Source organism: Epinephelus moara, chromosome 24 (assembly GCF_006386435.1).
Source record: "Epinephelus moara isolate mb chromosome 24, YSFRI_EMoa_1.0, whole genome shotgun sequence".
Lineage (NCBI taxonomy): Eukaryota > Metazoa > Chordata > Actinopteri > Perciformes > Serranidae > Epinephelus > Epinephelus moara.
Genome location: NC_065529.1, coordinates 34528731 through 34541902, shown reverse-complemented (window position 1 = coordinate 34541902; position 13172 = coordinate 34528731). Strand labels below are relative to the sequence as shown.

Sequence of the window (13172 nt, the reverse complement as noted above, 5' to 3'; positions counted from 1 at the left end):
GTTGCTGCCCCCTGCTGTTCGGGAGGCTTCCCTCTGACGTCACATCAGCCAATGGGGAGCGAGCACAGCATTCCCTCAGCCAATCAGAGGCCGCGGTATATTTAAAGGTTTTAAACAGAGGGACGTTTGAAATCAAACGAGCTGTGTTTGGGGGAAGTGTTAGCCAGCCACATTTGTAGTGACATTCTTACGACTTTGTACTTTTATTTGACCCGCATTTATCTTCACACAACATCGAGACGTTTTTTTTTAAAAGGAGTTAAACGGCGATAGCGGTGAAAATTCACCTCGCGGGAACGTTACGCTGAATATTTATGTAGCCACAAACCTCAGCTCTCGTCGACGGAAGGACGGAGGTGCTAGCTAGCGAGGGTGCCTGCTTTAAGAGCTGCTGTGGGCTTGAACTGTGGATAAACTATCGGTTGGCTGCTCTCGGTCATCGTGCAATAACTTATATTTAGGTAAGTTATGTCGTTCTTGTGTTGGTTTGCTGTGGTTATCTAAAGCTAACGTTAGCTCTGAGGTTAACGTCCGTAACGTTAAATGTAACGCATTTAGCCACGCGACGGAGAGGGCTAACGTTTAATCCTCCTTTGAGACTGGCAGCGTTTAGCTTGTACATTTACTACGCTTTATTTAATTAATATGTTATAAAAATTCAAGGGAACATCAGTGATACATTAACTTAACTGTTACACTACTTTTCTGGTAATAATGTTAATGGTCATTGTAACATTGAGACATAGTCAAAGAAAACTGACCTTGTGTGGCTACAACGGCTCAGTTACCTTTTGTGTTAGTGACATTTTTGTTGTAATGCTATATTATATTATGCTGTTCATGATTTGTTTGATTTAAAATGTAATAAACAACTAAATCATTCTACCTTTTCTCAGGAAATGGACTCGTCTGCCAGGCTCAAGCAGACAATGGACATGAAACTCCAAAGGCCTGAAGTGAAGGTAATGCACATAAAACTCAAGCATAAAAACGCAGATTTTGGGCTCAATTTTCTGTGACGTGTTATCATATTTTGATGTGGACTAAGCTTACAGCTTCAATTGTAATGTTAGTGCACATCACACAGTCTCTGCACACTTTACAGGTTAAAATATAAATATTAGACACACACCTATGATTAGGCATCAGGGCTGGAAATTGACTTTTTCGTCCTCCTGACACTGTGACAGGTGGTCTCCAAACTCTACCAGCCATTCAATAGATTACCATTGTTTTTGAGGCTGGTGAGTGAAGCAAATCTAGCAGACACTTGCATATTTTACCAGTATTTGGCTGGTGCACATTTCCAACCCTGGAAAGCATGCACATACTACTAAGAATGTTATTATGACAACGATATTGAGGCTATAACAGAATCAAAGTAACTAGTTGTCAAAGTAGGGAGTGTTTACCTAGTTAGTTAATTTCTGATGGTACAAAGAGAAAAGATGGAGCTGTTACTCTAGGATAAAAAAAGCCGTCTTACTCAGTGTGTGGTAATTTCTTTCCTCGCAGACAAAGGATTATGGGCCAAAGCGGATTCCTGTGTCACATCAGTCCCAGACGGCTGTAGTTACACCAACTCCTCACCAGAGGGTCCTCGGCGTGTCAAATGGGCCCCAACGCATTCAGCGGCCTATGAGCCATCAGAAGTCAGCATCTCATGTCTCTGTCGCTGTCAAGTCCGCGCACCCTGCCGATCAAAATGTGAACCCTGCTACTCAGGCTGTAAATCGTGCACCACAACCCCAACCCCAACGTATTTCCCAGCACAACCAGCAAGACAAAGACAAGACAAAGACAGCCGTGCCCAAGGTGAACCCAGAGCCGGTGAAACCACCGTCAGAACCGGCAAAGCAGGAGAAGCCACAGAGTAAGCATCATACAGAATTGGACAAACTAATCAAATGAGTGTGTGTGTTTTGGATGCTAAAATGTATCCTTGTTTCTTTTTTGTTAGACAAACCTACCAAGAATGATCCTTCAAACGCCTCTTCATCAAGGTATGTCTGTTAAGTGTGATTCATTATATTCTTTTTTATTTCTGTCATATAGTCTATGATAAGATTACAAACTGATGCATGTGTCTGCTCACACAGCAAGCGGTGGAGCCTGGAGAATTTTGACATCGGTCGTCCCCTGGGAAAGGGTAAATTTGGCAATGTCTACCTGGCCAGGGAGCGACAGAGTAAGTTCATCTTGGCCCTGAAGGTGCTCTTCAAGAACCAGCTGGAGAAGGCCGGGGTGGAGCACCAGCTGAGGAGGGAAGTGGAGATCCAGTCTCACCTCAGGTAAAGTGCGGCTCAAATTATGCAGTTTAATGCCAGATATGAATCCTGACTGTAGTTGGGCTGATCAGAACAGGTCTCCAAGACTTCCATTGCTGCCGACTCGATTCTGAATCACCGGCAAGACAAACCTGCTTAATTTTGCTGGCTGGTACAAAGTTGATGTCACATAGTTTGAATGGGAGAGTAACACAAACTCCAATGACCAGTTTGGTTTAGTATGAAGAGAAAAAACAGACAGGTCTGGAGGTTAACTCAGTTTGCAGCAGACACTGCTTTACAGAAGGGAACTTGATAATATAAACAGTAGCTGGGACAGTTACTGACACATGGAGTTGATGCAAAACTTGATTAGTGATCAAGAGAGATCACTGGCCTAACTGAAATTTGCCTTTTTGGATAATTATGTGTAAATATGTTAGTTCAATGTGTATACAATGTAACAGTAGACTCAAGGTCTACAAGTATCAGTCGGGCACTCCAACAAAATTTCTCAGAATGCTCCTCTGCCTCGCCGTCCCACAGGCACCCGAATATCCTCCGCCTCTACGGTTACTTCCATGACGCATCTCGTGTGTATCTCATCCTGGAGTTTGCACCCAAGGGTGAGCTGTACAGTGAGCTGCAGCGCTGTGGATTTTTCCCTGAGGCCAGAAGTGCCACAGTAAGTGCCAGTTTCAGACCTTTTAATCTATACTTTGGTATCAAATGTACAAATGACAGCACCAGTTCACACATGTATAATCTTATTCTGTGCAAGAAATGATTAAAGTCCATATAAGGTATACAACATGTTGATGTCTAGTGGCTTTCCTTGAGATATTCCATCCATTTATTCTGTTTTTCTATGAATGGGAACATGTGTAGTGGTCTGATTGATTTTTCAGCATAAATCTAAAAACAGCTGTTTTAGATGGAGTTAATAGCTATAATGAAATTACCTGAGAGGCACTGATGGTTCTCAAGTGTACATTAAATGGCCAATTTGGAAGTTCTGCCTTTACATGCCTCCTCTAAACCTCTCTAAATTCACTCTGCTTCACTTTATTGGCATCAGTCTATGTGCAGGTAATGCTCAAATGTTGTAATATGGTTTGCTATAAGTTTTGGGCTGCACCTGCGTGACCTCAAAGGGATATGCACTCTGAAAGCTTACAGGTTTTTTTAGGTGGATATAAAGTCTTTCATTTATTCTGTCATTTCTTCAGTTACGCTGACCCACTAGCGTCTATACTGATGCTTATCTCCCAAGTGTTACCATTATTATGATTCCAAGATTATTCATGTAGACTTTTTTAGTTGCGGAGACATACTCAATTTTAGCTGACAGTTTCGAGCGGAAGCCAATGGAGTAAGAGCTTATTTAACATTTCAGACAAAATGAAATGCATATTGTATTCACCATGCTTCTTGTGCTGTACAGTACATCATGGAGCTGGCAGACGCCCTCAACTATTGCCACACCAAGAAGGTGATCCACAGGGACATCAAACCAGAAAACCTTTTACTGGGGGCCAACGGGGAGCTGAAGATTGCAGATTTTGGCTGGTCTGTTCACACACCCTCCTCCAGGTATGCACATGCACGTTTGTACAAATAGACCCTTTTTTTAATTAAGTATTAAATCTGTAGAGCCCTTTAGTGAAGCTGTGGTATTTGTATGTTTAGCTTTACACTTGTTTGGCTTCAGTGTCGGCTCTGGTCAGGTATTATGTATATCTGTATACCTTTTTTTAGGTTTTTGTGTAGACTTCTTCTTCACTGAGAGCTCACAGTCTGACTGTATCCATGTATTTGTCCTTGTTCAGGAGGTCCACGCTGTGTGGAACACTGGACTACTTGCCACCGGAGATGATTGAGGGAAAAACTCATGACGAAAAGGTGGACCTGTGGAGCCTGGGCGTCCTTTGCTACGAATTCCTGGTCGGAAAACCCCCCTTTGAAACAAGAAGTCATGAGGAGACCTACCGCAAGATATCAAGGGTAAGGCAGAGATAACTAGACGCCCTAACAACTGGCACATAATTTAGAGCTGTATAGTTTCAAAACTGTCACCTTTTCCATCCCACTTGTTCTAACAGGTCTGCACTACAGTTCACTGTATAATGGCTGTTTAATCTTTGTACTGTTTTTTCGTCATCCAGGTGGAGTACACTTACCCTGCACAGTCCAATATCACCGCTGGAGCCAAAGACTTGGTTGCCAGGTTGCTGAAGCACAACCCTATGCAAAGGCTGCCCATCCATGGAGTCCTATCCCACCCATGGGTGGTTGAGAACTCCACCAAGAAGCCCACGACTATGAACGTTGAAGTGCCCAGCGAGTGAGGAGGCAGCCTTTTTGTTCGCCTCCACCCAACACCTGAGGTCTGTAAGTGTGAGGACAGGGTAGTGCTGAACAGACTGGACAGAGGAGTTAAACGTGTGTGTGTGTGTGCACCTGATTTGTCACAGCCTGTCTGTACTACCATATTGACTGCAAAATCACTTCATGAGGATTATTTCTGCAGGCATCTCAAGCCACTTGGTTATCTTTTGGTGTCTTTTATTATCTTCTTTTTCCTTTCCTCGTCTCACCAGTGGCATTTCTATTGCCTGTAAATATTTCACTGTTTTTGTGTAATTATGAAAATTTTATCGAGCTTTTCTAGAATGCCATTACTTGAAATAAAAGATAACTTATCTTCCGCCGGGAATATATTAAGCAGCATATGTCTGTCAGTGAAAAGTATTTTATGTTTGTCTTCTGTGTATTTCCAGCTCTGTCTTAAGTTCTTGGTAATCAAGGCTTTGCACAAATATCCACTGAGCTAGATGCTTCCATCAACACCCACCACTACCTTTTATTAAGCTCCTCCAGGGGCCAGCAGGGGGCGCCAGCACACCATTAGAGCTGACTCGGGAGATTGTTACAGATTTTAGTTAGTATTAATTTCACTGACACTGTTAATACATCCACACAGTTCATATCTGCTACAATAAAATGCGGAAATGTAAATAAGTTAGTATTTTGGCTTACGTCATGTTTTTTTTTTTTTTTTTTTTTTTGCAAGTGAATTAAAAAGGATAAAAAGTAAGATTGCATCATAAATAAGTGTGGAAATGGATCTTTTTAAACTGATAAATATGAAATAATACCAGATTGCTTTTTTTGTTTGTTTAATAAGAAGGATTAAGAATTAAGAGGCTTTTTTCCTGTTGAGAAACTAACTAGAGGCAGTGACTGAATAATGTAATAAAATAAAAAATATTACACTAAATTGGTGCCTTGGACGCCAGTTAAAAGGTTAACAGTTATTCAAACAAAAGAATAACTTCCCAACATGATTAAAGGTGAATAAAAATGGTAAAGCATACATTATGCCTACAATGTTTGGGAGTAACTAATTACATGTAGCTACGTTTAAAAAAATAGATGTAATTGCAATCAATTACAGTTATTAAGTTACACTTACTGACAAATATGTTGGTGATTACAAAGGGGTTTAATTCAACTATATTCCTTTCAGTAAAAAGGTGACATGTAGAATAAAACATTCCCTCTGTTGCTTTGCATCTTTTCACTGTTCATGATTGTCTTCTTCTGCAGAGCATATTTCCAGACATATTTCAGCTTTGTTGCCCAGTTTAAATCATTTGTTAGGAAAGTAATCAAATGCAATAAGTTGCATCACTCTGATGAAATAATTAAAATAGTTACATTACTAACTACAGCTTTAAGAGAGTCACTAGAAGTCTGTAGTCAGTGGTGTAAGTAGTTACCACAGGCCCCAGTGCACACTTCTTAATAGTTATAAGGTGCACTCACACACCAACGGCAGCTGTTCATAGAAATGCTAGAAGAATCTAATTTAGGGAGCTCTGCTTCTTTTTCCTCCTGTTCATTTTTCTCTTGTCCGTTCTTACTGCCGCTTTCATAATTAATAGACATGACTGCTCACTTGACTTGCAGATGAGCTCAGCTTGAATCAGTCTTGACAGATTTTGCACCTAAAACAGGCTCCTGTATGGTATCATCTTGTCACATGATCAAATAGACTTTGACACTAGGCGACATCAACATGCATGTTACCCAGTAATCATCACTGCAAAAATATAAAACTAAATAATATATTATTCGTTTAATTGAATAGATTTTTTTTTACACATATCCTCCTGAGACCTACATTTTTGTTTGGCATGCATTTTTAATTTCTCCTAGCTATTTGGGATCAGTAGGACCTGATAAGTATAAAAAACATTGTCAACGATAATCAAGTCCCAATGTCTTCAAATGAGTCCCCCTAATTAAAAGTGTCTTAGCTTGTTACTGTTGCTAAAATTGGTCAAATTTGTTGCCATATCAAACTACAAACATTGATCATAAACAAGTTTCAGTCATAAAATTTGATCAGGTTTTGGACTTGTCCACTTTTAGGTCTGGATCGGCTGCAGACTGACTTGGCAGAGGTAGCTGCCATCTTGTTTTCACATGGATAAGTGTATTGTGGTCTTACTAAAGTAAGGTAGAATGAAGTATTAGGTCCAGTAAACCCAAAATGTGATGTCGTCATACAAGGACGCAGGGTCTCACGAGGATGTAGTACATTCATAGTTTTTCTAGTTCATGTAGAATAAGTATATAATTTGGTTTTAGACTGCTGCTGACTATTTTACAACAGAAGAAAGGAAAATAATGATGGAGATGGGGTTGCATTTTTGAGGGCATATAGCCCAAAGCAAATGGCACCATTTTTAATTTAATGTGACTTCTTTGAGCACAAGTGTAACTCCATGGTGGCACTGCCTGCACTGTCTGTATTTACGCCCCTGTCTGTAATCTATTACATTTTAGAGGTAACCTTCCCAACACTGCCTGCAAGGTGCGTATCTCTGACAACACAGTCCTGCTGTAATGTTTCTGTGTTTAAACAATAGCTCTTCTGTCCACTAGGTGGCTCCCGAGGCATGATAATGTTCAGTAAAGCTGTCTGAGATGATTATAGAAGGAAATTTGTATTATTGTTTGTTAGCAGAATTCCTTCGTCTAGTTCATGACTTTATTTATATGAAGCTATTTTCTTTTGCTGCTTTAAGTTTAATCTGTTATGGCTATGAATTGTTAGCTTTTTCTGACAGATAGAAATACTAACAGGTTTCCTTGTGGCAGAAAAATGGCAGAATTATTTCAATCAGGTTTTATTTTGCACATTAAACTGAGGCTAAAGTCTGCGCTATAACCAGATTATTAAAGACGTTGCTTTCCCTGCAATGATATGCGTGTTTAGGATGAATCTGCGTGCGCTTCTCAGCTGTTAATCCGGTAATCACATCAAATTTAATCAAAAATCACAAACACTATTTGTTTCCTTCTCCCTATAGTTTCGTTGCATGTGAACTGGCCCCTTTAAAGCCGCCAGTGGTTTAGGGTGGATTCACCATGAGCGCATTGGTATGCACCGGGTAGCTTGATGTTTCAACAGCTGGAGATTAGCCCACTCAGAGAATAAACGCTCTGTCCAGATGTTGACTGCGCAGAAAAATCAACACAGTGGATGAACAGGTCGACCATAAGGCCTGGAGCCTGCCTGCAGCAGGAAATCTGTCGGGATGATTTTCATCAGAGCATACAGGGAGGCAAGGCCCGGTCACAACATGCATGCTCTCAATATCTATATATGATATATAGAGAAAAATGTATAGGATTTGTAAAAGGATTTGGAAGAGAGGGCGTGTGTCGACCCCGTCCCCTCTCACACAAACCCATGCATTATATATATATGTATATTGCATATATATTGCATGCCATGAGGCCTTCACAGCCTTTACACGATTTCAATTTACCTGAATTTCGATTTGGGGAAAAAAAATATGACTGCGACTATTTTCTCCATCATTTTCTGTCTTTTATTATAGAGAAAAAAATACATGTTCTGAACGTTTTTCGTTTTACATAAAACCACACACATTTTTACAATATAATTTCACTTATGTCTTTATTCTTTAATATTAATTTCACGATATATGATAACGACTTTGAGATATACATTCCATCTTTTTGAAACCACAATAACACACTACACATACGGTTTTATAACATTTCCACAGGACCCATTGGATTGCACAGAATGAAAAATGTCTGTATGCACATTTTCCTCTTTAAGTGATCTCTTTATTTTTTTATTAGTTAGATTTTCAGACACCGAATTTTCTAGACGGGAAATTAATTTCATAACAGGCCACGTGTTTCTTTTTAAATGTAATGAAAAAAAGCATTATGGTTAATCAAGTGTGCAGGATTTCAATTTGGGGTCCCCATCTTATAGCTGAAATTTGGGCCAGGGGCTGCAGGGGAGTATCCCAGGTCTGGTGCCGATTTTCAAAGCTCAGTAAAATAAATTTCAAATATTGGAGAAAACAAATATCAAAGCATTTAACATTTTAACGCAGAAGAATCGAAATTTGGAGGATTTGTTTCATTTCCACTTCCCAGTTTCGTTATGTTTTGTGTGTCTGAAATATCATACATTCAATGCATAGTTTGTATAGCTGCTGTGTACTTTGATATTTTGCATTTCCAGTATTTCAAACTGCTCAGGGGGAGGGGAAGGAAGAAAGGTCCAATTTCCACATGTCTAACGAAACTCCGCTTTTTCTTTTACATATTTCTATATGTGTGTTTCTACTGCTGGTTATTGCCATTGTGTTATTGTGTGTCCACCAGGCTTTTTTTTTTGTTTTGTTTCTGGATTTTAAACACCACATTCACTGCATCATATTGCAAATTACCTATAGACGAAAGTGGCATTTCTTAATGTTAATTTTCTCTTTTTGAAATAAACTTATCTTAAATCACGTTATGCTGTCGAAAGTCCGTCCATCACAAACTCTAGCGTTACATGAAGTGAAGTCTCATGTGGGGAAGCACCACAAGAGCGACGACAAGACAAACTGCCCTTTGTTGCAAATTTAGTTTAAGGTCAATATTGTAAACGTTCACTCCACTGGAAAATATGTATATGTTCGCATATTTATACAACATGTATTGTCCATATAGTGTGTAGTGGATGCACTGGATTCCCTCACTGCCATCGGCTCTATTTCTCTGTGTGTGTAAGTGTGTGTCTGTGTGTGTGCGCGCGTTTTTTCTGAATCAATACACGACTGTATGAGCGCGGAAATGTGTTGTGTGCGCGCTTTTTACGCATGAATCAAGCAGAGGGGGGCTGCGCTTGCCGGGGAGGTTGTGTGTTTTTAATTTTTTCTCACTAAATGGGGGGTTTGCATTTAACATCTAGTTCCAGCAATGGCTTGCATCTAATCTTCTATGTTGTATTTGAAAGCCTCTATGAGCCCTTCCATGGAGTGGATAAACCCAGATATGCTGCATATACCTCCTATTACAAAGATGGCAACATCAAAGAAAACCTGGTGCCATAGCAGCTTTCTCCATAAAAGCCTGAGGTGGAAGAGACTGGGAAGCAGAAAGCACAGGCCCGCACCTGTCAGGCTGCCAGTGAGACCCATGAGGAGGGCGAAGTGTGGCACATAGATGGCCATGAGCAAGGTGAACACAACAAGGATACATCGCAGAGAAAGTCCCCAGGATTTTAGGCGTCCATCGCCTCCGTAGCAATCTGGGAAGAACGCGCGTCCTCCGTCCTGGAAAAATGATTTCTCTAATACCTCGACAGCAGCGAAAAACGGCAGCGGATACGACAGCAAAGCTTTGGCCACTAGAAAGAGGTTGACGACAGCTCTGATGGTCGGGGGCAGGTTGTCTGTGATGACCTCCTTGGTGGCGTCAGCCCAGGTCAAGTAGGCCACCAGGGCGAACAGGCCCTTGAGGATGCAGGCAGCGATGTGAGTCCAGTTCATCATGCAGTGGAACTCGCTGGGTTTCTGCATGTTCCCCTCCAGGGACGGCAGGAAGATCTGCGAGGTGTAGCTGAACACGATAATCCCAATGGAGATGGGGAACTTCTTGACATCGATGTAAAACTTGACCTTGTCCCAGGCCCAGTCCCTCGCTCTGGAGAGGCAGTATGCTATCACCAGGACGTTGATGACAAAGTGGGCCAGTGTGCACAGCAAGCTGAACTTGGAGACGGCTTTCAGGTTCTTGAGGAAGGCGCACGGGAGCAGGGCGGCGGTGGCGATGATGGCCCACGACTTCTGGGATATTGGCATGTTGGGGAAGCTGTTGTACATGAGATTGCCGCTGACCACCACGTACAGGATGCAGGTCATCACTAGCTCTATGATTTGGGCTACATTCACAACATGGCCACCTAAAGACGGGAATCTGGGCGCGCAGCAGGCGTTGGCAATGTCCACATAGGAGTCCCTCACACGGACGAGCTGCCCGTCTTCGTCCTCCTCGTACAGGCAGGCAATGAGGATTTTCCCCGTGTAACAGCACACAACGGCGGCGAAAATAATGAGAAAGAGTCCGAGGTATCCTCCGTGCAGGATGGCGTAGGGCAACCCGAGAACAAACATCCCCTAGAAACATAAAAAAAGAGGGCAAAAATCATGTTGTCAATAAATTAAACTGTTAAACATTTAATCATTAATGCTTTTCTGAATATATTATTCAATTTAAATTAAATAAATCATATTGAAATTAGGCCTTGGCTCTGCCTCTTCAATGGATGTCACTCCCGGTTTTCATGTTGTGGGTTTTCCACTTCGCTTTGAGCATATCCGCCCGCCTCTGACGTCACCACGAGCTGGAGGAGACACACTCTGACGTCACGGTGACCGCCGTGACCACGGCCGTGATAAGGCATGAAAAGGATTGCGTCTAGGGATTTTTGTCGCATAGCCCTACAACACGCAGACTCTCGAGTAAAATCCTCGCACTTTAAATGCGCCTCTTTTACGCACATTAAAAAAATATGTATTTTCTGCTTATTTTTGTCTGCAAATTTAATTGCCAAGACTATTTAAATTTATATGTTCTGAAAAAAATGTGTGCAGGCATCTTAACATATTTCCATGCATTCTCTTTTTAAGCTGTAATTAATCAATTGTGTAAAAGCGCCAAAATAATCCAAAAGCTTTGCGCTCAAAGTCTTTATTTTCTTCTTTATAGACTGATGTATTCATTGCCATGCGGCGTAGGTGTTATCAGGGGCGTGCATCGGTGACAGTGGACATCACTATACAGACAAAGAATGTGTGTGTTGAGGGGAGGAGGAGGATGAAGAGGAGGAAGGGGGGCACAGGGCATCAACTGCCTCCCTGTTTTTTCCAGCGCATAACTGCTCTGAAATTTCTGCATTCCTCCGATAAAAATATATCACAATAAAAACTGGTTTAATTCTGCAGCTAAAAGTAATTCAGGTGATTTATTTACAGCATTATTAAAAGCAGAAAAGTTGCTTCAGAGGGAGAGAACCTGGTGTTTTTGAACATGAATATTAAAATCATTTTACGCGGTCGCAGGTGTGCCTTTATCTCAAATTTCACAGCAGCTCTGGAGGCGACTCAGCCAATTAGAACCAAGCATCGGAACCGCCCGTTTATAATCCGCGAAGTGCGTCTTTTTACCTGGATTGCATTCGTGACGTTCCAGCCCGCCTCCCATGCGGTGATTTTTGGTCTGACTTCAGACAGCTCGTTCGCCGGTTCTCCGTCTTTTGAGGCTGAGTGCGGCGGACCGGTGCCGTCCCTCTGGTAGTGGCTGTCCCCCTCCAGCCCGCCTCCATCTCCGCTCCCCTCTCCTCCCATCTCATCGGTTGTCAAAATGTCCATCTGCATGCCTTGCCGGTGGTCGTAGTCCAGGTCATCGCAGGCGGCGAAGCCCAGAGCCTCCTCGTCGGTGGCGGCCTGGAACCCCATCCTGGCGAACATGCCGCTCACCTTCGCCTGGGATTTGTTGGAGACGGCGGTGGCTGCATTTGACAGTTTATTAGAAAGCTTGCTTCTGATTAACGTCGCCATTTTTCGCTCCTCTCCTGAATCTCAACTGTCTGCAGCTTAATTAGTGTGTGCTCTCTCCTCCAGTCAGTAAAAACGTGAGGCTACTTTGGATGACAGCTCTTGGTTCTCTGCATCAGAGGAAAAGCGCAAGTTTTTGTTTCAAGACACCGACGTTTGTTTTTTTCCTTTCAGTTGCTATCTCCACTTCTTGTTCAGTGTACGCCTGCTGCTCTTGATTATCCTCAGGTTCATGTCACCTTCAGACGTCGCTGCTCCGTTTCTGCATCTTGGCACTGCGCTCTGATGCTCGACGAGTATAGCGCACCTATTCAGTCTCTGAGGCAGTTCGGCGGTGTGCGCAAAAGCTTTACGCACGAAGAAAGGCGAGCCACAGGTTTCTGTAGGGCCTATAATATCGTTTTCGTGCGGGTTATAAGGTGGCAGGCAGCGCTTCCAGGAGTCGGTCGTCGGGTTTTCAGGTGCCTTTACTGATGCCAATGCGGTACCGTGGAGCCCGGAGGGGGAGGCAGGGAGGAGACACGTGTCCTCATCAGCCTGCCAATGCAAAGCACGTCTCCAGCCCTCCCAGTGCCCCACCAGGAGAAAACGGGAGAGATTTGCTGCATTTCTAGGGGAGGTGCTTGCAGTACCCCCACCACCCCTTCCCCAACCCATAATCTATAATACCTCATCCTGACATCCAATGACATTCCGGGGGCCTCAAATCCTGCATAACTTTACGCATATAAAAGGAGGCTGGAATTTGACTCAAACGCAAACTCTTTGGACCACTTTATATAAAATACCATTATTTATTTTTTTCCTAAATAAATCCAATTGTTTTTTTATTAGCTATTATTCTTTTCACCTAGAAGAGGACGCGGAGCATCTGAATAGTAACCCAAGTTGTTTCTTGGATTACATGGATCGGGTTTAAAAACCGTGTTGCGTTTGATGATGAAGGGAAAAAATATATTTT

At 42.3% G+C, this 13172-nt stretch overlaps 2 protein-coding genes across 2 annotated transcripts; one reads left to right on the top strand and one right to left on the bottom strand.

The window, feature by feature from the left end:
* The first annotated feature begins 120 nt into the window (after positions 1-120).
* On the top strand, positions 121-4999 carry aurka (aurora kinase A). Its single transcript, XM_050038525.1, has 9 exons — positions 121-461; positions 897-962; positions 1516-1873; positions 1961-2003; positions 2100-2291; positions 2814-2952; positions 3712-3860; positions 4097-4271; positions 4433-4999. Exons 2-9 carry the CDS (start codon positions 900-902, stop codon positions 4613-4615), a joined length of 1302 nt encoding a protein of 433 aa, XP_049894482.1. The 5' UTR covers positions 121-461; positions 897-899; the 3' UTR covers positions 4616-4999.
* Positions 5000-5295: 296 nt separating this feature from the next.
* slc32a1 (solute carrier family 32 member 1) lies at positions 5296-12781 on the bottom strand. The gene is made up of 2 exons (XM_050038524.1): positions 11822-12781; positions 5296-10771 (listed from the first exon to the last, which is right to left on the bottom strand). The coding sequence occupies exons 1-2, from the start codon at positions 12212-12214 to the stop codon at positions 9584-9586; spliced, it is 1581 nt and encodes a 526-aa protein (XP_049894481.1). The 5' UTR covers positions 12215-12781; the 3' UTR covers positions 5296-9583.
* Between the last annotated feature and the right edge of the window lie 391 nt (positions 12782-13172).